Consider the following 25737-nt stretch of genomic DNA (forward strand, 5'->3'; position numbering starts at 1 on the left):
ATGCTCCATTTGGGGTGGATCTTTCTCTGGTTTGTCACAGGAGAGAGGATTAAAGGGTTTAATATTTCAGGTAGGGGCTTCACTTTTCATGTCAACACTGAACCTTATGGTCAAAGTTTAAAGTGACAGATAATTTGATATATCAGTAGCATGACACACTAACACAGAACACATTCTTCTTAGAAGTAAGGGGTTGTAAGAGGAGAAATTATTGGGGTGAACAGCCTTCAGCTGATACCAAGTATTGATGGGAACCCAGTTACTCAGGTGGGTGTTGGGTGGGAGCAGGAAGAGGAATACATGGGCTTAGCCGTCTAACTGCTCAAAATAAAATTAAATAATAATCAAATATTACGCCCTGCTATGCTGAAGATGCTGGGGTGCCCTGGGGCGGGGGGCGTTAGCATGTAAACTTCCTTTTCCCACAAAATGGGGACAGTGAAGTGGAACAATACACTACTATTCTTTGTAAATATGTCAGTTTCATCCTTTAATGTACTTCTGTGTTGCTTTGTTTATTGTGGTTTTCAGGTTGCTCCATCAAAAACTTCCTTTGGATGTACTCCTCAAAGAGCACCGAGGAGTTTGTCTTATTCTGTGACTTAGCAGAGCCAGAGAAATCCCGTTTCCACCACAGAAACCCTCTCTCTCCCGCCCCGGGCCCTGAACGCCGGCCCTGCCCTGGCGGCGAGGGCCTGTCTGATGCCCAGTGGTACCTTCAACCTCGGGAAGGAGGCGCGTTACAGGAAATTACCAGGAACCAGTCTCACCTCCTCCTGGACAAGACGACCCTGCGTTTTTTGACGGTGGAGAGGAGCAGTGCTGGGTCATATATTTGTAGGCCCAGGACTAGGTAAGTCCCACACGCATTCTTATCTGAAAACATGCCAGCCCCTCGTGTCTGGGTCTAATCTGTGTTCACGGGACGCGCTGCCTCTCCCAGGAGCCCCAGCGACGAGGCCTGCTGTGCGAGGATGGTCCTGGAGGTGCGGCCCCGGGCCGACCTGTCCTGCGCACGCCCCGCGCCCCGGACGCGCTACCTCCGTCTGGGCAGCACGGACTCCATTCACTGCCCCAGCCTCAGCTGCCAGGGGGGCGCCCCGAGCCCAGAGCTGACCTGGTACCAGGTAAGAGTGACTTCTCCCAAACCCGCGCACGATGTGGGGTTCAGTGGCCGCGTCTGTCCGTACACAGAATCGTGGGCGTGAGGATGTCAGGCCCAGAGCTTCCCCAAGGCTGGCCTTGTGCCTACAAGAAAGACCGACTTTCTAAAACGGCCTTCGCCCGGCCACAGGACGCGGTCCCAGCTGTCCCAGCGCCCTTCCATCGTGCGGGGACACTTCCTCAGGTCAGGGGTGTCCATGTGGAGTAAGACAGTTACCGCCGGCCCAGCAGCCTGCCGAGGAAAGCCCTGAGAGTTTTCAGGGGAGGGAGCACCCAACCAGTGAGAAGAAGGGCTCCGGGGGCCCCGGGGAGGGGAGCGCTTTCCTGAGTGGCAGCTCTGGGTGGCCCTGAGGGACAGGCGAGACCGGGAGGCGGGCGTGCGGTGCTCAGAGGAGGCCACGGGGCCAGGAGAGGCAGTTCCGTGATGACGTGAGTTAGCAACCACAGAGCAGAGCACTGGGCATTCTCCTGTGCTATGGTCACCTCGTGCCACAGTCTATGCAGCGCTCCCAGCATCGCCTCCAAAGCCCCTGCCAGCCGGCCCCTGGAGGCGGAATCAGGGGATAGAATTCAAATGCCACTGCACTGGCAACCATCGTGTAAAGTCCAGTACTTTGCCTTAAAAGTCATGTAAAACTTTAAATTTGACTTCAAAATATGTCTGTTTGTTAATATAAAACATCATTTTAGCTTGCCGCTGATTGGTGTCCAGCAGGCAGCCTGCTTGCTGGGTGGTTCCCTGCACTCCCAGACCCCACGGTAGAGGTGTGGAGGGGCGCCTGCTGGGGAGAGCGTTTGCCACTTGGTTCTCCTGAGACCTGGGGACAACAGGTGGCCAGTGCTCTATGCCTTTGTAGAAATACCTACTCGGGGAGGGTTAGTGCTGCCATTTGCATTTTAAAGTGACACTGAAAACGTGCTGGCTTCAAAACTCCCAGTTGGGGGCACATTCATTTCACAGCCTCTAAGATGAGGTTAGTAAGGAGTCCGTGGTTCTGCTCAGCCCTGTCCGGTCTCTCTTGGCTGGTGAGCATTGTAACCGGGTGACAGAGGCCTTGCTGTGCCCAGGGGCTGCTCCCAGCCCCGCAAAGAGGCTTGCCCCGCCTTCCAGATAGACGTGCACACCTTGAAATGAAAGGCATTTTCACTTTTGGGTGCGCACCAGCCAGAGCGCTGCCAACTTCCTGCACGGATTGCTCTGTGAGCGACACCCTGAGGCTGCCTGACGTTCACTGAGAAGCTTCAGTCACTTCTCTATGCTTTCACTGCACGTGCCAGGCTGTGTCCGTGGGGAAAGGCCTCTGTTCTAAGCGCAGGAAACCATGCCTGCTGTGAAAATTGTACCTTCTGATGCGGCTTTGGAGAGGCACGGTTTAGGTTGGTTATGCATTACGTGTGTGTGTGTGTGCAGTGCATACACACACATGCACACAGACACATGCATACCTGGAGGCTCACAGAGCTCATGGATGTAGTGTATTACTGAAAGTGATGCTATTAGGCAGGAAATAGCACCCAATGCTCCTTTCTCTCATGCCAAACGGCATGCACTCAGCTGGTGGGTGTCTCACACCCCTGCAGAGCAGATGGCACTAACGCAGGCACCCTGAATCCAGGCGGAATTGCTCTCCATAGCACACATTTACGCCCATTAAAAGATACATGTTAGAGCAAAATGTGTGTAAATGGAATGTTGTCAGTTGATTGCAACAAGTGACGGTTCAGCGGCCCTTGGAGGGAATGCGGGATGGACGCTGGAAACAGGAGCCGGCAGGCACGCTCCGGGCTGGGCAGCGCTCGGCTCGGCGGGCAGAGGGTCGTGCCGGTGGAGTCAGGGTAGACTGTGCGCATAGGCGGCCGGCTGGGAATGTGGTAGTGTTACTAGGTCCCTGTTGGTGTGTTTGAACTTTCCAAGTGTAAGTCGTGAGCCAGAACCCAGGGGGAAGAGAAGATGTTGGACCCTACAGATATTTTCAAGGAATAAAACAGAAGATCAAATGATGTAACTGGAGGGTGTGAAAGGGTGACTACCACATTTGGGGACTTTATGGTTCGAAGTAAACTCACAGCATCTACCAAACTGGAGAAAGCAGCCAGGCACTCAGTTAGGGGTGAGAAGAGGGAGCTGGGCACACAGAGTCATTAACAGACGTGAGGGCACCGCGTCCCGGGAAGACAGGACCTGAGATGCAGATGCATCAGAGTAGAATAGTAAAGTCTCGAGTCGGCCACGCTTTCCTGCTTTGTTCTTCTCCTTGCTCCACATATTCCTTTAAAAGTCCTTTTACCCTGGCAGGTAGCTCAGTTGGCTGGTGTGTCATCCCATACACCAAAAAGCTTCTGGGTTCCTTACCTGGTCAGGGCAAGTACCGGAGGCAGCCAATCAATGCTTCTCTTTCACATCGATAGCTCTCTCCCTCTCTTCCTCTCTCTCTAAAATCAATTTTAAAATATTCTCAGGTGAGGACTAAAAATAAGTAAATAAAATAAAGGGTGTGCCTCAGTTCTCTCCAGGACTTCCTGACACTATTCACACAGGTTCACATTGAGCTGCTGCTCCTTCTGTATCTGGTTATTTTCTTTACATCTGAACAAAACTAGCCCCTCTGTTTCCCACCTGACTCATTTGTGATTGTATTATTAGAAAGGGGTTTCCATCATTCTTAACACAAATTGCTTATCTCTTATCTCTTGTCTTTGATGTTCCTTTTATTTCCACCTCATAAAGTCTTAATGGTACATACTAAGCCATACTTACATTTTTATGGAAAAAACTAGAGGCCTGGCACACGAAATTCATGCATGGGTACAGGCCCTAGGCTTGGCCAGTGATCAGGGCCATCTTCCCCGGCTGCCAGCAGCCAGCCCAGCCCCTCGCTGCCACCCACCCCTTGTTCCCCACTTGCCATTGGGCAATGGGAGCCCACTGGCCTGGGGGGGGGTAAGGGGAGGTACCTCGAGGTTGGCTGTTCCCACCCACTTGCCAGCCTGTCCCCTGATACTGGTCACCCTCTGTGTATGGAGTGACCAGCGGGCAGGGGGCCTTGGCCTGGTGCCACGGGTGTCCGCAGTCACCCACCCCCAGTTCCCCATTCCCCATCAGGCAATCGGAGCCTGCCCGCCAGGAGAAGGGACTGAGAGGTTGGCTGGCAGGTCCGATTGGGCCATCGGGGCCTGCCGGCTAGGGGAAGCTCCTGTGTTGAGCATCTGCCCCCTGGTGGTCAGTGCATGTCATAGCTACTGTTGTTCCCGTTTGGTTGATTTGCATATTACCCTTATATAGGAGGATTAGGTCCACTTTGTTATCACTCATCTTCCCTCGCTCAGCCAACGACTTAGTTCTAACTCTGCCTTCCCATGTGATTTACAACAACCTCCACTCTAGTTTCTTTTCTTTTACGTTGTTACTGTGTTGTGCAGGATTCTGTCTCTGACTTTTATCCCGTGCTCTGAACCTTCCTTTTAAAGGATTCTTGATCCTTGAGATCAGCTGACCGGCTATTTAACCTTGTCTGCCCCACTACTTGGCCTTGGTTTTCTTCACATGGCAGCTGCCCCTCCAACCAGTTCTGCCCCCACCCCCGGCTGCTTGGCAACCTCCTGGAAGTTCCTCCTGAGCCACAGGAACCACACCAGAGATGTGGAGTGGGGAATCCCTGACTCTACAAGTCAGCAGGCAGCGTGGAAGGGGAATTCCTCCATCAGAACTGGAAACTCAAAATCAGAGTCATTTAGATAAATGTCCAGTGCTCTCACTGGCCAGCTCTGTGCCACAGAGCAAAAGACCAAGTCCGGAGCTCAGGCTCCTCGTCTGTAGAATGGAAACCAGGACCTGTGCAAACCCAGCCAGGAAGCCTTTGGACAGTCAGACGAGCTGACACACGAGAAAGCTCTGTGGGCTGCGTGGGTGACAGGCTCTCACTGCTACTCTTTGTTGTTGCTCCCTTTTCCTTGCCTGCAGTGGTGAGCGGGCTGCTCCTGGCACTCCTGGTTGGAACTCGGAAGGCCACGTGCCACGTGGAGGCAGGAGCTCCCCGTAAGTGCACAGTGATAATCACCTAACAGATGCTCATGCTCCGACCCTGCCCAGTCCCTCGTGGTACAAAAGTGATTATGATAGTCTTTGCTTAAATTGGTAGGTGCTCTCACACTGAGTTGCCATTTAAAAAAAAAAGCCTAATAATATGACTCTTAAGCTTCAAAACCTTCTGTTCAGTTGTGCACGCACTCATCACTCACTCACCCTCTGCAGAGGGCAGCCTGCTGCCGCCGCCTGCGGGGGGCTGGAGCCCAGAGATCAAACACAACCACGCACATCCGCCCTTCAGCTGGCCTTGCTTCCTGCGTGCATGCTTTGCTTCAAGAGTTCTTAGGTGGCTTTTCTTTAACTGACTGGTTCCTACACATTCTTCAACGCTCTGCTTGGACTGGAGAGGCATGCCTGATTCCTATAAGCATAGGCACGGCCACCGGGTGCATCTCCCTCTGGCTGACACGCGGGCCTGTGTCCTTGCACGGCGCACTCACTGAGAGAAAGGCCGGGTTGATTCCGCACGGTGTGTCCAGGACCTGGCATATGTATTGGCACAAAGACTGCTCTCGACAACCCCAGAGAAGGAGATACCTACACACTCAACACCACACTACATACGAGGGGCACACACAGTGGGGAGGACACAATGACGGCGGTCTGAGCCCGCTGCAAGGAGCTGGTAGTGGTGCCTGACTTGTCCCGGGAAGGGCTCCCTCTCCGTGGGGCTGAAGCTGAGCAGCGCCCGCCCGGCAAAGGCGGGCAGACTGTAAACCTGGGTGAGAAGGAGCATGGCACTGCGGGGATGGCGGGGGCAGAGGCCACTGACAGGGCAAGAGTCAGCAAGGAAAGGCAGGCACACTGCAGCGGGGAAGCTAAGGAAGGCAGTCACTGCAGTGGGGAGGGTAAGGAAGGCAGTCACTGCAGCGAGGAGGCTAAGGAAGGCAGTCACTGCAGCGGGGAGGGTAAGGAAGGCAGTCACTGCAGCGGGGAGGGTAAGGAAGGCAGGCACTGCATCGGGGAGGCTAAGGAAGGCAGGCACACTGCATCGGGGAGGCTAAGGAAGGCAGTCACTGCAGCGGGGAGGGTAAGGAAGGCAGTCACTGCAGCGGGGAGGGTAAGGAAGGCAGGCACTGCAGCGGGGAGGCTAAGGAAGGCAGTCACTGCAGCGGGGAGGCTAAGGAAGGCAGTCACTGCAGCGGGGAGGGTAAGGAAGGCAGTCACTGCAGCAGGGAGGGTAAGGAAGGCAGTCACTGCAGCGGGGAGGCTAAGGAAGGCAGGCACTGCATCGGGGAGGCTAAGGAAGGCAGGCACACTGCATCGGGGAGGCTAAGGAAGGCAGGCACTGCAGCGGAGAGGCTAAGGAAGGCAGGCACACTGCAGCGGGGAGGCTAAGGAAAGCAGTCCCTGCAACGGGGAGGCTAAGGAAGGCAGTCACACTGCAGCGGGGAGGCTAAGGAAAGCAGTCACTGCAGCGGAGAGGCTAAGGAAGGCAGTCACACTGCAGCGGGGAGGCTAAGGAAGGCAGGCACTGCAACGGAGAGGCTAAGGAAGGCAGTCACACTGCAGCAGGGAGGCTAAGGAAAGCAGTCACTGCAGCGGGGAGGCTTAGGAAGGCAGGCACTGCAGCGGGGAGGCTAAGGAAGGCATTCACTGCAGCGGGGAGGCTAAGGAAGGCATTCACTGCAGCGGGGAGGCTAAGGAAGGCAGGCACTGCAGCGGGGAGGCTAAGGAAGGCAGGCACTACAGCGGGGAGGCTAAGGAAGGCAGGCACTGAAGCGGGAAGGCTAAGGAAGGCAGGCACTGCAGCGGGGAGGCTAAGGAAGGCAGTCACTGCAGCGGGGAGGCTAAGGAAGGCAGTCACTGCAACGGGGAGGCTAAGGAAGGCAGTCACACTGCAGCAGGGAGGCTAAGGAAAGCAGTCACTGCAGCGGGGAGGCTTAGGAAGGCAGGCACTGCAGCGGGGAGGCTAAGGAAGGCAGGCACTGCAGCGGGGAGGCTAAGGAAGGCATTCACTGCAGCGGGGAGGCTAAGGAAGGCAGGCACTGCAGCGGGGAGGCTAAGGAAGGCAGGCACTGCAGCGGGGAGGCTAAGGAAGGCAGGCACTGCAGCGGGGAGGCTAAGGAAGGCAGGCACACTGCAGCGGGGAGGCTAAGGAAGGCAGGCACTGCAGCGGGGAGGCTAAGGAAGGCAGGCACACTGCAGCGGGGAGGCTAAGGAAGGCAGGCACTGCAGCGGGGAGGCTAAGGAAGGCATTCACTGCAGCGGGGAGGCTAAGGAAGGCAGGCACTGCAGCAGGGAGGCTAAGGAAGGCAGGCACTGCAGCGGGGAGGCTAAGGAAGGCAGGCACTGCAGCGGGGAGGCTACGGAAGGCAGTCACACTGCAGCGGGGAGGCTAAGGAAGGCAGGCATGCAACGGGGAGGCTAAGGAAGGCAGGCACACTGCAGCAGGGAGGCTAAGGAAAGCAGTCACTGCAGCGGGGAGGCTTAGGAAGGCAGGCACTGCAGCGGGGAGGCTAAGGAAGGCAGGCACTGCAGCGGGGAGGCTAAGGAAGGCATTCACTGCAGCGGGGAGGCTAAGGAAGGCAGGCACACTGCAGCGGGGAGGCTAAGGAAGGCAGGCACTGCAGCGGGGAGGCTAAGGAAGGCAGGCACACTGCAGCGGGGAGGCTAAGGAAAGCAGTCCCTGCAACGGGGAGGCTAAGGAAGGCAGTCACACTGCAGCGGGGAGGCTAAGGAAAGCAGTCACTGCAGCGGGGAGGCTAAGGAAGGCAGTCACACTGCAGCGGGGAGGCTAAGGAAGGCAGGCACTGCAACGGGGAGGCTAAGGAAGGCAGTCACACTGCAGCAGGGAGGCTAAGGAAAGCAGTCACTGCAGCGGGGAGGCTTAGGAAGGCAGGCACTGCAGCGGGGAGGCTAAGGAAGGCAGGCACTGCAGCGGGGAGGCTAAGGAAGGCATTCACTGCAGCGGGGAGGCTAAGGAAGGCAGGCACTGCAGCGGGGAGGCTAAGGAAGGCAGGCACTGCAGCGGGGAGGCTAAGGAAGGCAGGCACTGCAGCGGGAAGGCTAAGGAAGGCAGGCACTGCAGCGGGGAGGCTAAGGAAGGCAGTCACTGCAGTGGGGAGGCTAAGGAAGGCAGTCACACTGCAGCGGGGAGGCTAAGGAAAGCAGTCACTGCAGCGGGGAGGCTTAGGAAGGCAGGCACTGCAGCGGGGAGGCTAAGGAAGGCAGGCACTGCAGCTGGGAGTCTAAGGAAGGCATTCACTGCAGCGGGCAGGCTAAGGAAGGCAGGCACACTGCAGCGGGGAGGCTAAGGAAAGCAGTCACTGCAGCGGGGAGGCTAAGGAAGGCAGGCACTGCAGCGGGGAGGCTAAGGAAGGCAGTCACACTGCAGCGGGGAGGCTAAGGAAAGCAGTCCCTGCAGCGGGGAGGCTAAGGAAGGCAGTCACTGCAGCGGGGAGGCTAAGGAAGGCAGTCACTGCAGCTGGGAGGCTAAGGAAGGCAGGCGCACTGCAGCGGGGAGGCTAAGGAAGGAAGTCACACTGCAGTGGGGAGGCTAAGGAAGGCAGTCACTGCAGCGGGGAGGCTAAGGAAGGCAGGCACTGCAGCGGGGAGGCTAAGGAAGGCAGTCACTACAGCGGGGAGGCTAAGGAAGGCAGGCACACTGTAGTGGGGAGGGTAAGGAAGGCAGTCACTGCAGCGGGGAGGCTAAGGAAGGCAGGCACACTGCAGCGGGGAGGCTAAGGAAGGCAGTTACTGCAGCGGGGAAGCTAAAGAAGGCAGTCACACTGCAGCGGGGAGGCTAAGGAAGGCAGTCACTGCAGCGGGGAGGCTAAGGAAGGCAGGCACTGCAGCGGGGAGGCTAAGGAAGGCAGTCACTACAGCGGGGAGGCTAAGGAAGGCAGGCACACTGTAGTGGGGAGGCTAAGGAAGGCAGTCACTGCAGCGGGGATGCTAAGGAAGGCAGTCACTGCAGCGGGGAGGCTAAGGAAGGCAGTCACACTGCAGCGGGGAGGCTAAGGAAGGCAGTCACTGCAGCAGGGAGGCTAAGGAATGCAGTCACACTGCAGCGGGGAGGCTAAGGAAGGCAGGCACTTTAGCGGGGAGGCTAAGGAAGGCAGGCACTGCAGCGGGGAGGCTAAGGAAGGCATTCACTGCAGCGGGGAGGCTAAAGAAGGCAGGCACACTGCAGCGGGGAGGCTAAGGAAGGCAGGCACTCCAGCGGGGACGGTAAGGAAGGCAGTCACTGCAGTGGGGAGGCTAAGGAAGGCAGTCACACTGCAGCGGGGAGGCTAAGGAAGGCAGTCACTGCAGCGGGGAGGCTAAGGAAGGCAGGCACACTGCAGCGGGGAGGCTAAGGAAGGCATTCACTGCAGCGGGGAGGCTAAGGAAGGCAGTCACACTGCAGCGGGGAGGCTAAGGAAGGCAGGCATTTCAGCGGGGAGGGTAAGGAAGGCAGTCACTGCAGTGGGAGGCTAAGGAAGGCATTCACTGCAGCGGGGAGGCTAAGGAAGGCAGTCACACTGCAGCGGGGAGGGTAAGGAAGGCAGTCACTGCAGCGGGGAGGCTAAGGAAGGCAGGCACTGCAGCGGGGAGGCTAAGGAAGGCAGTCACACTGCAGCGGGGAGGCTAAGGAAGGCAGGCACTGCAGCGGGGAGGCTAAGGAAGGCAGGCACTGCAGCGGGGAGGCTAAGGAAGGCAGTCACTGCAGCGGGGAGGCTAAGGAAGGCAGTCACACTGCAGCGGGGAGGCTAAGGAAGGCAGGCACACTGCAGCGGGGAGGCTAAGGAAGGCATTCACTGCAGCGGGGAGGCTAAGGAAGGCAGTCACACTGCAGCAGGGAGGCTAAGGAAGGCAGGCACTGCAGCGGGGAGGCTAAGGAAGGCAGTCACACTGCAGCGGGGAGGCTAAGGAAGGCAGGCACTGCAGCGGGGAGGCTAAGGAAGGCAGGCACTGCAGCGGGGAGGCTGAGGAAGGCAGGCACTCCAGCGGGGAGACTCTATCCGAAGCACCAGAGGTGCTCGGACAGACTCCGAAGGGAGAGGGAGTCTCCCAGCTATGTCCGTCCTCAGGCAGCTTTGGCCACCATGAGGGAAACAGCTGTTTTCCAGTCACCAGCCATTCGTTGTCATATCGATGTACTTTCTGTTTTGAATTTCAATTTTATTATTTTATTAAAGTTAAATTTATTTAAAGAGGAAGCTTTATATTACCCCCATATACAGAAAATCTGCATAAATTTTCAGACATAATAAACACATAGGTTTAAAAAATTCATTTGGAATTAGCTACTTAGAATATGATGAGTTTTCTGGAATACTCTCCGGGGTTGACTCATGCTTTGGAAAATAATAAATTAAATATATCTTAGTGGGCTGACTAGATTGGGCGCCCACAGCATGATGGTATGTAGACGCCTCTTATTTTAAGGAAGAACTTTGCGAGGACAACTTCCGAACAGAACCTCTCCCTCGCTCGAGGGTGACTGTCGTGTGCTCAGCTCAGGCGGGCTGTTCCCTTCCATGGTTCAATGTGTGAAGGCTTCCGAAAGGCGCAATTCGCCTAAGAACAATTCTCTGAGGAAAGAGCTTTACTTGACTTTTTGTCTCTCGGATTAGAATGGAAGACTGCTCTCTGAGCAGAGGAGCAACCCGCTGCAGCTGGATGTGATCTATGACTACCACCAGGGCACGTATGCCTGCGACTACACTCAGGCCGATGGTGTGGGGGCCTGGACGGTCAGAGCTGTTGTTCAAGTGAAAACCATCGGTAAGTGAGATCTTGGTTTCCAGATTTCATGTTTGAATCCCAACTACCCAGTTAAAGTCATCTTCCTGAGGCTGCGTGATAGACATACAGTGTCATCGGGGAAAGCCTTGAATATCGCAAACATCAGTTTTCCCATTAACCTAGAGTCTTCTCCAGGGAAGGCTCATATCCAAGTTGTCCCCAGCTGGGTTTCCCATGCATTTATCCCTGGTTTGTTTCTGTAATAAAGTTAAAAGTGATACCAATAATTCACACAGAGAAACAGCTGACACCCATGTACCTATCACCAGCTTTAACACTGTGAACATTTTTCCACAGGCCTAAAATCTTGCTTTTTATTTAAAGAAACAAAACATTACAGATACAGCTTGAGGCCCATGCCATCATCTCTTCCTTTTCTCCTCCCTTCCCAGATGTAGTTTAGTTTTATAGTTTACCAGAGGCCCGGTGCACGAGATTCATGCACTGGAGGAGGGGGGGCCCTCAGCCCAGCCTGCGCCCTCTTGAAGTCTAGGAACCCTCAGGGGATGTCCAGTGGGAGCAGGCTAAGCCATTAGTCAGACATCCTTAGTGCTGCCGCAGAGGTGGGAGAGGCTCCCCCCATGGCCGCTGTGCTCGCCAGCCGAGAGCCCAGCTTCTGGCTGAGTGGCGCTCCCGCTGTGGGAGCGCACTGACCACCAGGGGGCATCCCCTTCATTGAGCATCTGCCCCCTGGTGGTCAGTGTGTGTCATAGCCACCGATTGTTCCGCTGTTCTGTCAATTTGCTTATTAGCTTTTTATTATATAGAATATTCTTTCTATTTATGCCTTCTTTACATATGTATGTGTCCATTCATAAAACAGAATAATGTTCTATGTTATAGAATGTGATTTGTGTTATTAAGCACACGATATCATTCTAAGGTATTGTTTTGCCAATTTACATCTTCATCAGCAGTGAACAGATTCCCATTATTCCTAAATTATTCTTGGTGTCCTCAGACTTTATTTTTGTTGGTGCCAAGTGGGGTCTCTTATTTATATCAATTTACCTTCCCCTGCGTGCTAGTGAAGCTGAGCATCTTGTCATGTTTATGGCCCAGGGCTTATCCTGCTGAGAGTTCCCTATGTTTTGGCCCAGTCATTGCCTTGGCTCAGCCCACTGGACCTACAAGTGTCGGCATGAATAAACTAGTCAGTAATGTAAGCGTGGCCATCTCAAAGCATTACCAAGGCAGTCGCCATGTCTTGTATGGAACAGCTACCGGGTAGCTGATGTATCTCTTGGACACATATTACTCAGCTTTGCCTCCTCTCCTTTAACTGTGAGCCACAAGCCGTACGGGCAGCCTGGCCCTGCCCTCGCTGCCGCAGCTCAGCAGTTCCACGCCGACCAGACTGCTCCTTGTAGAAGGAGACAGAAGCAAACGCCCCGCGGGCACCACGTGCCCCTCCAGGTGGCCCGTGGCTGTCCTTCCCGCAGGCCTGGCCCCTCGCCGTCGGTCCCCAGGGGCAGACCGGCTTTCTCTTCCCCGAGGACTCCTTGGACCACCTGTGGCATCTCGTTCAATCAAGCCTGATCTGTCGTCACTCATGTCCTCCTCGTCCCCCCATCGTTGACTTGTCCATTTGCACACACGTGTCTGCTGAGAACCGAGTCTGTGTGAGGACGGGGCTTATGCTGCGGATGTGCAAACGGTCCCTGCACCCTCCTCTGGCCTCCCAGAACTTAGCACTCTGTGGGGCAGACAGAGGACAGGCTATGACTGTACAATGTGAGGAGCGGAGAGAAAGTGGGCACAAACCCAGACCTGGCATCCCGAGCCCAAAGCGGGAACAGGGATGAGAAGCAGTCACCAATGCAGGCGGGAAAGACGCCGCTCCGGCAGAGGCAGCAGCGCGGGGAGTGTGGGAGGCCGTGCAGCCCAGCAAGAGCAGGGGCAGTGGAGGGCGAGTGTCTGCAAACAAGACTGACAGACCCTGTCCCGGGAGCAGGGACCTCATCCGAGGAACAGTAGGGAGCCATGGAGGGTTCTGGGCAGAGGAGGGTCGGGAATAGATTTGTATTAAATGGAGGTTACTGTCCACTGTGTAGAAAATGGGTTTGTGGGGGGAGGATGGAGATGGGAGAAGGATTAGGAGGCTGCTGCAGTCAAGCAGGCATGGCTGATGGAGGGGGAACTAGGATGGCCGAGGGGTGGGGAGAGGCGGATGGACTCAGTATTTTCGGGGTGTATCTGAGAGGATGGTGAGATTGTGAGTGAAGGAGAGGGGAGAGGATAGGCCAGGTTGCAAGGTGGACAACTAGGTGGGCTTTGGATATGTACTGAGAGGAGAGACAGCACAGCACACATGGCACACACGGCACACACAGCACACACGGCACACACAGCACACACGGCACACACGGCACACACAGCACACAGGGCACACACAGAACACACAGCACACACAGCACACACAGCACACACGGCACACACAGCACACACGGCACACACGGCACACACGGCACACACAGCACACACGGCACACACAGCACATACGGCACAGCACACACTGCACACACGACACAGCACACACGGCACACACAGCACACACAGCACACATGGCACACACGGCACAGCACACACGGCACACACGGCACACACAGCACACATGGCACACACGGCACAGCACACACGGCACACACGGCACACACAGCACACATGGCACACACGGCACAGCACACACGGCACACACGGCACACACAGCACACATGGCACACACGGCACAGCACACACGGCACACACGGCACACACAGCACACACGGCACACACGGCACACGGCACACACGGCACACACAGCACACACGGCACACACGGCACACACGGCACACACGGCACACACGGCACACACAGCACACACGGCACACACAGCACACACGGCACACACGGCACACACGGCACACACAGCACACACAGCACACACGGCAGACACAGCACACACGGCACACACGGCACACACGGCACACATGGCACACACGGCACACACAGCACACACAGCACAACACAGCACACACGGCACACACAGCACAGCACACACAGCACACACAGCACACGCAGCACACACAGCACACACAGCACACACAGCACACACGGCACAGCACACACGGCACACACGGCACACACAGCACACACGGCACACACGGCACACACGGCACACACGGCACACACGGCACACACGGCACACACGGCACAGCACACACAGCACACACAGCACACACAGCACACGCAGCACACACAGCACACACGGCACACACGGCAGACACAGCACACACGGCACACACGGCACACATGGCACACATGGCACACACAGCACACACAGCACAACACAGCACACACGGCACACACAGCACAGCACACACAGCACACACAGCACACACAGCACACGCAGCACAAACAGCACACACAGCACACACAGCACACATGGCACACAGGGCACACGCAGCACACGCAGCACACACAGCACAGCACAGCACACACGGCACACACAGCACAGCACACACAGCACACACAGCACACGCAGCACAAACAGCACACACAGCACACACAGCACACACGGCACACAGGGCACACGCAGCACACGCAGCACACACAGCACAGCACAGCACACACGGCACACACAGCACAGCACACACAGCACACGCAGCACACACGGCACACACAGCACACACAGCACACACGGCACACACAGCACACACGGCACACACGGCACACACGGCACACACAGCACAGCACAGCACACACGGCACACACAGCACAGCACACACAGCACACACAGCAAACACGGCACACACAGCACACACACAGCACATGCAGGACACGCAGCACACACAGCACACACAGCACACACAACACACACAGCACACACAGCACAGCACACACAGCACACACAGCACAGCACACACAGCACACACAGCACACACGGCACACACGGCACACACAGCACACACAGCACAGCACACACAGCACACACAGCACACGCGGCACACAAGGCACACACAGCACACACAGCACAGCACACACAGCACACACAGCACACACAGCACACGCGGCACACACGGCACACACAGCACACACGGCACACACGGCACACACAGCACACACAGCACACACAGCACACACGGCACACACGGCACACACGGCACACATGGCACACACGGCACACACAGCACAGCACAGCACACACGGCACACACAGCACAGCACACACAGCACACACAGCACACACACAGCACACGCAGCACACACAGCACACACAGCACAGCACACACAGCACACACAGCACAGCACACACAGCACACACGGCACACACGGCACACACAGCACAGCACACACAGCACACATGGCACACACAGCACAGCACACACAGCACACACAGCACACACAGCACAGCCTGCTCACCCAGCGCAGACCCGAGCCGCACCCCCATGGCCTGCAAGAAAGCGCCCAGCAGACATGGATTTGTAAAAGCTACTGTGTTGCCAGCACCAGCCAAACGATGTTGCAGTCATTTTGGAAGCTCGCTTTTCACACGGACCCGGGGCCCTAGGCCCTGGAACGTGAACAGTCTGCAGAGGCAGCTCCAACGTGCACAGACCTCATGTGGCCGCGCATGCCGGTGCTCAGCAGGCGGCTGCAGCTTCCCTGCAAATAATGCTCTTTCTCTCCCCCTGTTAGTGAAAAACACCACCCTCAAGCCGGACATCCTGGAGCCTGCCCAGGACACCCTGGAGGTGGAGCTGGGTACGTGGGCTGCGTGTCACCCTAGTGGATGCCGGGACCCGGAGCACGTCCCAGTGTGATGTGGTACAAGGAAGAGAGAAGCGGATCCCAGTCCAATAGAATGGGGTGTGGGTGGGGCTCAGCCGCTGGCGGGTGCTGCCTCCTCCTCCTCCTCAGACCCTGACTCCCAGCCGGTAGGTGTGTAAATCGGCAAAACTACGCTGACCCCACGGCCGCACTGAGAAGCCCAGGCAGCGGCTGTGCGGTGGCGGTGCCTTCCACACGGTCAATAGGGTTACGCTCTTTCTTACCCAGGAGGCCATAGGCGTGGTGCTGTCTATAAAGTTAACCAGTTTACCACCTTGAGTAGCATTAGCCTTTAAAAAGTACAGTAACCGCTGGCCTTTGAGGTGCTGGCAGGAGCAGGCCACACCCCTGCCCGCTCAGTGCTTTCCAGAGCAGCGCCTTCTCCTGGGCGCGGGGCTTTTCCCTGGTCAGCTTCACTAGCATCCACCATCACCAAACAGCCACTGCGCGCTCACTGTTCAAACCAAGGACTGGCCGCTTCCATAAAATAAGTATCATTTTACATGTGAACTATTTCTAACAGAAATGTGAAAACAGTGCTGTGTTATGGGAAGAGACCGCTAGGTGGTGGTAGCAGTATATCCTGATTATAAGAGCAATATGGGCAACAACACAAGAATGGAAGGACAAAAGAAAGGACAAAAGTTATTTAATTTAAAAATAACGAAGTTACATATGGAGTCAGTGAATTTAAAGTATTACTAGGGGAGAAACATTAATAAGGCGCGAAGATGAGTTTTCCAGTGGAATCTCTGCCTGTCTCGTGGTTAGGATACTGAGGCTGAGGCAGTGCATCGCTGGGTAGCTCTCCGGAGAAAATGGGGAGACAGGCTAGTGTGCAAATCCATGCACACCCATCGTGCACGGCTCACAGCAGTTCCATGCTTGAGTGGTGTCTTCTTTGAACTCCATGCCGGTCGGCGCGTGACCTGTGCTGGGCGGGAACACGTTCAGCTTTGACTTCAGCCGCAATGGAGGCCGAGCCGGTGCAGCGCCTCAACTTTCCTCTGTCCCTCAGACCACACGGGGCCTGCGTGCTCCGAGCAAACCAACCCCCGTTTTAAACACAGAGAGTTGTTTTTACAACGGAGGGACCTGGAGAGCATTGTGCTGAGGGAAGTAAGCCAGCCAGAGAAAGACAAACACCTTATGATCTCACTCATGTGTGGAATCTAATGAGCAAAATAACCTGGTGAACAAAATGGGACAGACAGACAGAGGTCAGGGCAGGGGCTGGAGGGAAGCAGAAGAAGAGAGCAGCCAGGAAGCACCTGTGCAATAGCCATCGACACAGACAGCGGCGGTGAAGGCTGGGAGGGGTGCTGGGAGCCGGGTGCCGGCGGGCAAAGGCGGGGCAGAGAGAAACGGACACAGGGTCAACAATAAAAAAGAAATAAAAATAAACCAAAAAAAATTTAATAAATAAGGAGTTTGGTTCTGATAATGCCCTTTTGAAAAATAGCTGATACTTTCTTTATTACACGTTTATAATACAAAATCTTTTAATTGATAGAAACATTCTTTCACAAAAATAGAACAACAACAAACCACCAAAACCATAGTCCCTGTTTGCGATCTCAGCGCAGCTGGCTGCCTCGTTTCTGCCCCCGAGAGGCGGGCGGGGGGGCGGGCGGGCAGGCGTGAGGCCCTTCCCGGCCCCGCTTCGGCGGCGGCCTGTGGGCAGGGAGCCGCGTCCGCAGGTCTCTTGCTGCGCAGGACCATGTCCTCACAGCTGCCTTCCTGTCTTCTGCGGCCCCTTCGTTTGCAGGAAAACCTTTGACACTGAACTGCACGGCACGCTTTGGCTTTGAAGAGCACTTCACACCGGTGCTGAGATGGTACAGCAAAGATTCTGGCCAGGAGAGGGAAATCCCAACAGAAGAAGGGAGGAGGTAAGAAGGAAATCAGAGGACAATATTCTTTGCAGCCACAATGCGTGCTTCCACCTTCGGAAACCTCTGCGATGTGCACACGGAGGCAAACACACACACACACACACATCACACACACACCACACACACCACACACGCCACACACACAAGACACACACCACATACACACACCACATACAAACACATACCACACACACCACACACACCACATACAAACACATACACCACACACAAGACACACACACCACACACCACATACAAACACACACACCACACACACATACATACACCACACACACACCACATACACATGCACCACACTCACACACACATCACACATACACACCACACACACACACACTACACACATACACCACATACACACACCCCATCACCACACACAAACACACACACAACACACACACACACACACCACACACCACACACACACTCACACACACACACACACACACACACACACACACACACTCGATGATGTAGCCAGGAGCGCCAGCTTGTGGTGAAAATGAGTCAGTGCATGTTACCTTTAACCCTGGGCCAAATGCGGCTCCGACAGGGCCGTGGAGTGAGGTATCTCAGTTGCTATAAAGTCCCGTGTTTAGCAGCAGGTGCTGTGGCTGCTTTAGACATCCAGGGGACCAGGAGACAGACAGTGGCCCCAGCTGCTGGAACAGAAGCAGCGTGCCCCACAAATGGGGGAATGCTGTCCCCCAGGCCCCCGTTTCCCCGGTGCCCACTCAGCGTACCCAGGTCTCCAGGGCCATTACGGCCAGAAAGTACGAAATGAGGAAACGCTGCATGACCGAGGGGTCTGACCGAAACCTACGGGCAGTGAGGGCAGTGCAGCCTGGGAAGGGAGGCTCGGCGGGAGTCTGTCTTGAAATGCTTAGAAGCTACTCTGTTTTCTAAAATCTAGACTTAGTTTGTTGCTCTCAAGAGCACGGAACCCAAATTAGTGGCCAGAATGAACTGGGAAGACAGTTTTGCTCCATAAAATGGAAATCTCGAGCCATTCGGATCTACCCAGCTCCTCACAGGGCTAGACATGGGGCCCTGAGGTTGAGGGCTTGGGGCCAAGCTGCCGGGCCTGCGTCTTTCTAAGATCTGTTCCACAGTACCAGTCTGTGATTGGCACCCCTCTGATTTGTAAAACATTTCAATAAACAAACATAACCAAGGACAGGTTTCTGGAACAGTGATCAGATTTAGCAGGAACTTCTCACACAAGGAAAGTCATTGGGTCCGCTATTAAGCTGATACTGCATCCAAGTTCAAAGGAGTCGAGGATGACAGAGGGTGTGCTCTGACCTCATGCCCTCTGGGGGGCTGTTTCCCACCCATCGGCATCGTGCCCCTGCGGCCCCCGCCAGCCCCCTGTGAGGGGCACACAGGGCAGGCGAGACGCTCAGCATGTCTCCGGCGGCAGGAAGCGCTGGTGTTGGGGTCTCCAAGCAACACCGCCTGCACTATCAGCGTGTAAACCAGATTCCTTAGGGTGAGGCCAGAGGGGAGATGGCGACTTAGGGAATCCACATTGGGAAATAAAGGCTCCCACTCCTGCTGGTCCTGGATGGGCCAGGGCACAGGCCAGGCACCGGGTCCCATGACTGGCAGCGTGAACTCGGGCTCGCCTCCCGCGCCTGGTCTGCATCGCTGGCCAAATTAGAAGACCCAGGCCACACCTGTGGGCTTCCTGTGAGGTGCAGAGTGGAGGGACCATAACCCCCTTTTGTGCTAAGACGCCCTGATACCGAGTAAGCCCTCCACGGACGTCGTAGATGTTAATAAATTCTCGTTAGCATCTGTCCTCAGGGAAAGTCTTAGGTAAGCAAGGCCAGCGGAGGCCCACAGGCGACTATGCCTGAGTGTAAGCGTCGAACGATGCTTCGCAGATTCAATCCTTTAAACCCGAGCCCTCCCTGCTGGCTGCCCCCAGCTCTGCAGAGGCCGATGCTGGCCATCACATGGTCCTGAGGCTGCGAATGGGTGTCGTTGTGTGCCCTGGGCAGCTGGGATGTCTCCTCCTTTCCTAGCGTGAAAGCCGCCGTGGAGGCGGAAGTCATCCAGCGCACCGTCCACTTGGACAGAGTTGCCCAGAGTGACCTGCACAAGACGTTCATCTGCTTCGCCCAGAACTCGCTGGGGAACGCCTCGCAGCCCCTCCAGCTGAGGGGGAAGAAGGGAGGTACGCCGGGTACAGGGCCTCCCCCGAGGGCGGGCCAGGGTTTTCCTAGGCCAGTGGTCAGCAAACTCATTAGTCAGCAGAGCCAAATATCAACAGTACAACGATTGAAATTTCTTTTGAGAGCCAAATTTTTTTAACTTAAACTTCTTCTAACGCCACTTCTTCAAAATAGACTCACCCAGGCCATGGTATTTTGTGGAAGAGCCACACTCAAGGGGCCAAAGAGCCGCATGTGGCTCATGAGCCGCAGTTTGCCGACCACGGACCTAGGCAATAGTGCTGTGGTGAGAGCAGCGAGACACGCTGTTAGACAGCCTTCTACACACTTCGCTGCTGAACTCAAAACTGACCAAGACCACAGCTAGTCAGTTTCACATCAGTGACCCAGACATGGCCTCCTTAACCAACATTTTGCGTATTGGGGCTGTGTTGGAAAAGCCAATCTCATTCTCCCCTTCATTCTACAAACACCTAGGCGAGCTCCAGGCAAAGGCCTGTGCTAGAACCTCGGTGCCTCCCTCATTTTCCTTTCTGGCTTCTGAATCCAGAAGACGTGATGGTCAGGTATTGGAGTCTGGAGGTGAGAGACTGATTCTGCTCAGCATCAGGAGGATATGTGTATATCACAGACCGTAACGCTTTAAAGCTGGATGGGCATTCCAGTGGGAAATAGCTTGTAATTCTTTTGAGACGACGCTCAGAGGTGAAAGTGATATCATTCATTTATTCATTCATTCATAATGATTCTAGAGCAGCAGACTGTGGATGCTCATGAGATTTAAATAAGACAACTTCTGGCTCTGGTACCCGTGGGCGCTCTGTAAAGGTGTGTCTCCTACGTTAGGTGCGTGGAGGGTGTGCCAGACGCACCTCCTGGCCGCAGGGAGCGTAGACTTCAGTGGGGACGGTTGTACCTGGAACTAGTTTGCAGTGAGAGGGTGCAGAGCACGGGGCAGTTCCCGGGGAAAATAAGTAACAGTGGCTCCGACCCGCTTCCCAGGCACCTGCCCAGCACCTGCCCCTCCCCCAGGTTCTCCCCACTCAGTGTAAGATATCCCTCAAGGCTGGCTGACGGCATGCCAGCCTTCAGGAAGAAAGCTCCCGGCGGCGGCGATGCTGGCAGGATAACAGGTGGAGAAGCTGTGGGTGGGCACAGCGCCGGGTGCTCTGCATGTGCTCAGGGCGCTGTATCCCTGTAACCAGACAACCAAGGAGGCGGGCCGCCTGGCACTACTGAGCCAATGCAGCAGAGACCGGGTGGGATCCTAGATGAGCATTTATGCCAGTCCTGCCGGCAGCATGGGAGAGCAGCAGGTCCCCCACACACATCTGCTCTGCCCCCCGTAAGCCGGCTGCTCTCATTGGGTAGAAGAACAAGATTATGTGGGGGAGTGGGAATTACAGGCATGGGGAAGTGGGCATGGGATAACCTTACCGGTTACAAGCCATGCGGGCTGGGGGGTTCACAGAGGGTGGGCGCCCTGGGACCAGATTACAGGTAACAGGGGCTGGGGGTAGCAAAGAGCAGGCACCTCCGGGACAAAGTGCCTCCGGGTCCAGGTGCCTCAAGGTCGTAACCCTTTCCATAATGACACGCGGTTCTCGGAAGAGGACGCTGCGCTCCAGGTGAGCTCCCGTGGCCCAGGCCTGCAGCTCCCAGCCAGTAGCTCCTCTGAGCAGAACAGAACCGCCCGGTTCACAGAGCAGGATTATCATTGTAGTTAGTTTAGTTTCCAATGTTCTATCCCTGCCCTCCCCGCCCCCAGTGGTGCTCCTGTACGTCCTCCTGGGCACCATCGCCGCCCTGGCCGGCGCGTTGGTGGTGGGCGTGCTGCTCTTCACGTACTGGATTGAGGTGCTGCTGCTGTGCCGGACCTGCCAGGACCAGGACGAGACGCTCGGGGGTAAGGGCCGCTCGCTGTGTGTGACTGTCCCTCTCAGAGCTGGCTCAGCGCAGGAGCCCCAGAAATGGGTGTTCCCTGGTGCCTAACCTGCGGACCGAGCCCGGGGCTGCGGCACCTGCACCTGGAGGCGGCCTGCAGGGAAGGCTCCTCCCTCCAGCTGCGGGGCTGCCATGAGGCTCACACAGGTTGGACCTGAAATGGTCTCGCTGCTGACAGCAAAAGCGGTGCTGTGGGGGTGGGGGGGGGGGCGGGGAGGGGACCCCGCGTCCTCCTCCTGCAGAGGGTCTTAGACTGCGCTTTCCATCACAGGACGGGGTGGCGGGGCGGTGGGGCGAACCAGCAGCCTCCCTGCTGTTACCTCCTGTGAAGCCGGTCACAGCAGCCCCACAGCCAGACAGTCTCACCCCCAAACTGGACTGCTGGGCATGGGCAGAGCTTGGGCGGCCCCTTCGTGTCACCTCGGTCAGCCTGGTCTGTACCACGAGGGGCTGGACGCTGGTGGGAACGTCTCCAAAAGTGTGACGTTCTGGGAGCTGCGGTGCCCTGCTGTCGGCGAAGTGCCGTCCACGCCCCGAACAGAAGCGCCGCTTCCGTGTTCTCTGGTCCCTGGGCCCAGGGTTAGACTGTCTGTAGTTTCAGCAAATACTCTCCTCTGCTGGCCTCCCGGCCAGCCCTCACCGGGCAGGAGCCCCACACCCTGGCCAGCCCTCACCGCCAGGAGCCCCACACCCCGGGTTAGCCCTCACCGGGCAGGAGCCCCACACCCTGGCCAGCCCTCACCGCCAGGAGCCCCACACCCCGGGTTAGCCCTCACCGGGCAGGAGCCCCACACCCCGGGTTAGCCCTCACCGGGCAGGAGCCCCACACCCCGGCCAGCCCTCACCGGGCAGGAGTCCCACACCCCGGGTTAGCCCTCACCGGGCAGGAGCCCCACACCCCGGGTTAGCCCTCACCGGGCAGGAGCCCCACACCCCGGGTTAGCCCTCACCGGGCAGGAGCCCCACACCCCGGCCAGCCCTCACCGGGCAGGAGCCCCACACCCCGGGTTAGCCCTCACCGGGCAGGAGTCCCACACCCCGGCCAGCCCTCACCGGGCAGGAGCCCCACACCCCGGGTTAGCCCTCACCGGGCAGGAGCCCCACACCCCGGGTTAGCCCTCACCGGGCAGGAGCCCCACACCCCGGGTTAGCCCTCACCGGGCAGGAGCCCCACACCCCGGGTTAGCCCTCACCGGGCAGGAGCCCCACACCCCGGCCAGCCCTCACCGGGCAGGAGCCCCACACCCCGGGTTAGCCCTCACCGGGCAGGAGTCCCACACCCCGGCCAGCCCTCACCGGGCAGGAGCCCCACACCCCGGCCAGCCCTCACCGGGCAGGAGCCCCACACCAGCCACTCGTGAGGGCTGTCAGGTCTCCGGAGCTGTGAGTGAAAAGCTCCCCCTCACCTTCCCTGAGACCGTCACTGAGACTCGTACTAGAAACCCTTAGGCAAGAGGGCTGCTGCGATTTATTTAAAACAAAAGTTAGCCTTTTTGAATTAAGCCAATATCTGATCAATGCCTTGTTTCCCTGGACAACCTCATGCTTCTTCACTAAAACCTGCTTGCCCTGAGGCTCTACAGCTTGTACCCGAGAGTCGGCTGGCGGGAACCTTCGCTGTGCCCGCGCTCCTCTCACTTCCACGGACACGTCAGGAACCGGTGTGGGCGGACGGGCACTGGGCACAGCCAGTCAGTGCCCCCTCTGGCCAAACCAGTGTTTTCCAGCTAAATGTTTCCTCTGATGTTGGTGATGAATACACAGAAGTTTACAATGTCAGCATTTTGAAGGACCTAACAGGTTGTCTAACAATTCCACGCTCTAATTTTATTACCAAAGATACATCATGTTTTCTGATTATAGAAAAGTCCTAGTTTGCTGGACTGGGAAGGAATTGGGGCAACCATGGCACGTTCCACATGAAACTGCACCTGAGCGTCCTCCCCCACTGGGGCCTGGATGCCCTGCCTGCCTCCCTGTCTCCAGGGCAGGAGCCCCACACCCCGGGCCAGCCCTTATGTGGGGCTCCTCCCTCCATCCCCAGGCCCGAGGCCACAGGGAGCCGGTGCACTTCTGAGCTGCACCAGCAGCGGTGCTGTTGCTACCCGGTAACTGGTCCCCCTGCCCCGAGCGAAGCTCCAGGTGTCCCAGCCCGGAGCCAGGGGTTCACTTGGGAGGTTTTCCGCCACTTTCAGGTAGTTCGTTACTGCGTCCCGGTCATGAATGTGCGTTTGCAGTCATTTCCTCAACAGAGGCATTTGAGACCTAAACATGTCCTGGGGCAAGTTCCATCCCTGTAGACCATGGAGAAGGAGGGAGGACACCGATCTGCGCTGCTAAGGGCCAGACACCGGCTTGGCGTGTCCGCTACCTCCTGTGGGCAGCGCGGCCCGCCGCCCCGGTGCGGGGTTAGCGGTGTGGGCAGCCGTGGCCCCAGGACTGCGCGCCCCCGCAGGCCCCTCCCGCGTGGCCACCCCAGCCGCCGGCCCGGAGCTTCAGAACGTGGACCGCTCCGACTCCTGGGCAGACAATGAGCACCGCTCCCAGCGGGGTTTTGAAATGGACTCAGCTGCTGGTTTTTATTTTCTTTAATCAATTCAGTAACGACCCCCAGTCCTGCTCCGTCCCGTGGGCCATGTTTCGAGCACATGCAGGCGTGCGTGGCTTACACTTCCTTCGCCCTCTCCTCCAGATAAAAAGGAGTTTGATGCCTTCATCTCCTACGCCAAGTGGAGCGCCTCCGAGAGCGAGCCCGCCTCGCCTGTGAGTGAGGACCGCCTGGCCCTGAAGCTGTTCCCCGAAGTTCTGGAAAACAAATATGGCTACACCTTGTGTTTGCTTGAAAGAGACGTGGCCCCAGGAGGAGGTAGGTCCTGCCCCCAAGAGAAGTGATAGCGCCATGCGGCGGTTCAGTGGCCGCTCTCCGCCCCCCTCCCCTGCCCCTCCTGGGAGGGCTGTGAGCTTAGGGCTGCGGGCCACAAGGGAAGAACCTGGGCAGACACGTGTCCATCACGTGAGCCTCCATCCCAGGGGAGAGGAGTGGCCCAGGGCCTCCATCCCAGGGGAGAGAGCTTCCCTGGCTCCTCACAGGACGACCCTGTCCTTCCCAGTGGGTGGCCCCTGCGTGGGGACACTGCCGGCCACAGACCAGCACGGCCCGCGGGCTGCTGGAGCCTGGGCCAGGCCTCCGCCTTCTCCACTCAGACCTACCCGGGGGCTGGACGTCCCGACCCTCCTGACCCCGGCCCTGTCCCGACCAGCTGTGCTCCTACAGGAAGGGCCTTGGAGGAGACAGCCCGGGAGAACTGCAGACGAGTCGCTGGGCAGTAGGGTGTATCCCCGCTGTGGACAGGGCGGGTAGCCCGTGAGGTCAGGGAGTAGTCCCGCTCCGCCTGGCGGGGAACCCCTGCGTAGGTCTGGGGGAACCAGGGTTATTGTGACTCAAGGCTTAGCAATACGAGTGCAATTAGTTAAATCCTTTCTTTCCAGTGTACACAGAAGACATCGTGAGCATTATCAAGAAAAGTAGAAGAGGAATCTTCATCTTAAGCCCCAACTATGTCAACGGACCCAGTGTCTTTGAACTGCAAGCAGCAGTGAGTCTTGCCTTGGATGATCAGACGCTGAAGCTCATTTTAGTAAAGTTCTGTCCCTTCCAAGAGCCAGAATCCCTACCTGACCTGGTGAGGAAGGCTCTCCGGGTTTTGCCCACAGTCACTTGGAGAGGCTTAAAGTCGGCGCCTCCCAATTCTAGGTTCTGGACTCGCATGCGCTACCACATGCCCGTGAGAAACCCCACGGGGCTCCCGTGGAGCCTCTTAAGGGTTATCTCAAGGGCTTTCTCACTGGGAAGACTCAGTAAAACAGAGACCCCTGGGAGGAGCTCCCAGCCTAGGCACTGGTGA

The 25737-nt window shown here is 57.0% G+C and overlaps 1 protein-coding gene across 1 annotated transcript; it reads left to right on the plus strand.

The window, feature by feature from the left end:
* Positions 1-25737, plus strand: IL18RAP (interleukin 18 receptor accessory protein; the record flags this gene model as incomplete). Its single annotated transcript, XM_079792244.1, has 10 exons — positions 1-70; positions 532-853; positions 944-1127; positions 10813-10963; positions 15661-15726; positions 17561-17684; positions 19739-19890; positions 21657-21794; positions 24525-24698; positions 25322-25737. 10 exons carry the CDS (start codon positions 1-3, stop codon positions 25735-25737), a joined length of 1797 nt encoding a protein of 598 aa, XP_079648370.1.

This window comes from Cnephaeus nilssonii, assembly GCF_951640355.1.
Source record: "Cnephaeus nilssonii genome assembly, chromosome: 15".
Taxonomy (NCBI): Eukaryota; Metazoa; Chordata; class Mammalia; order Chiroptera; family Vespertilionidae; genus Cnephaeus; species Cnephaeus nilssonii.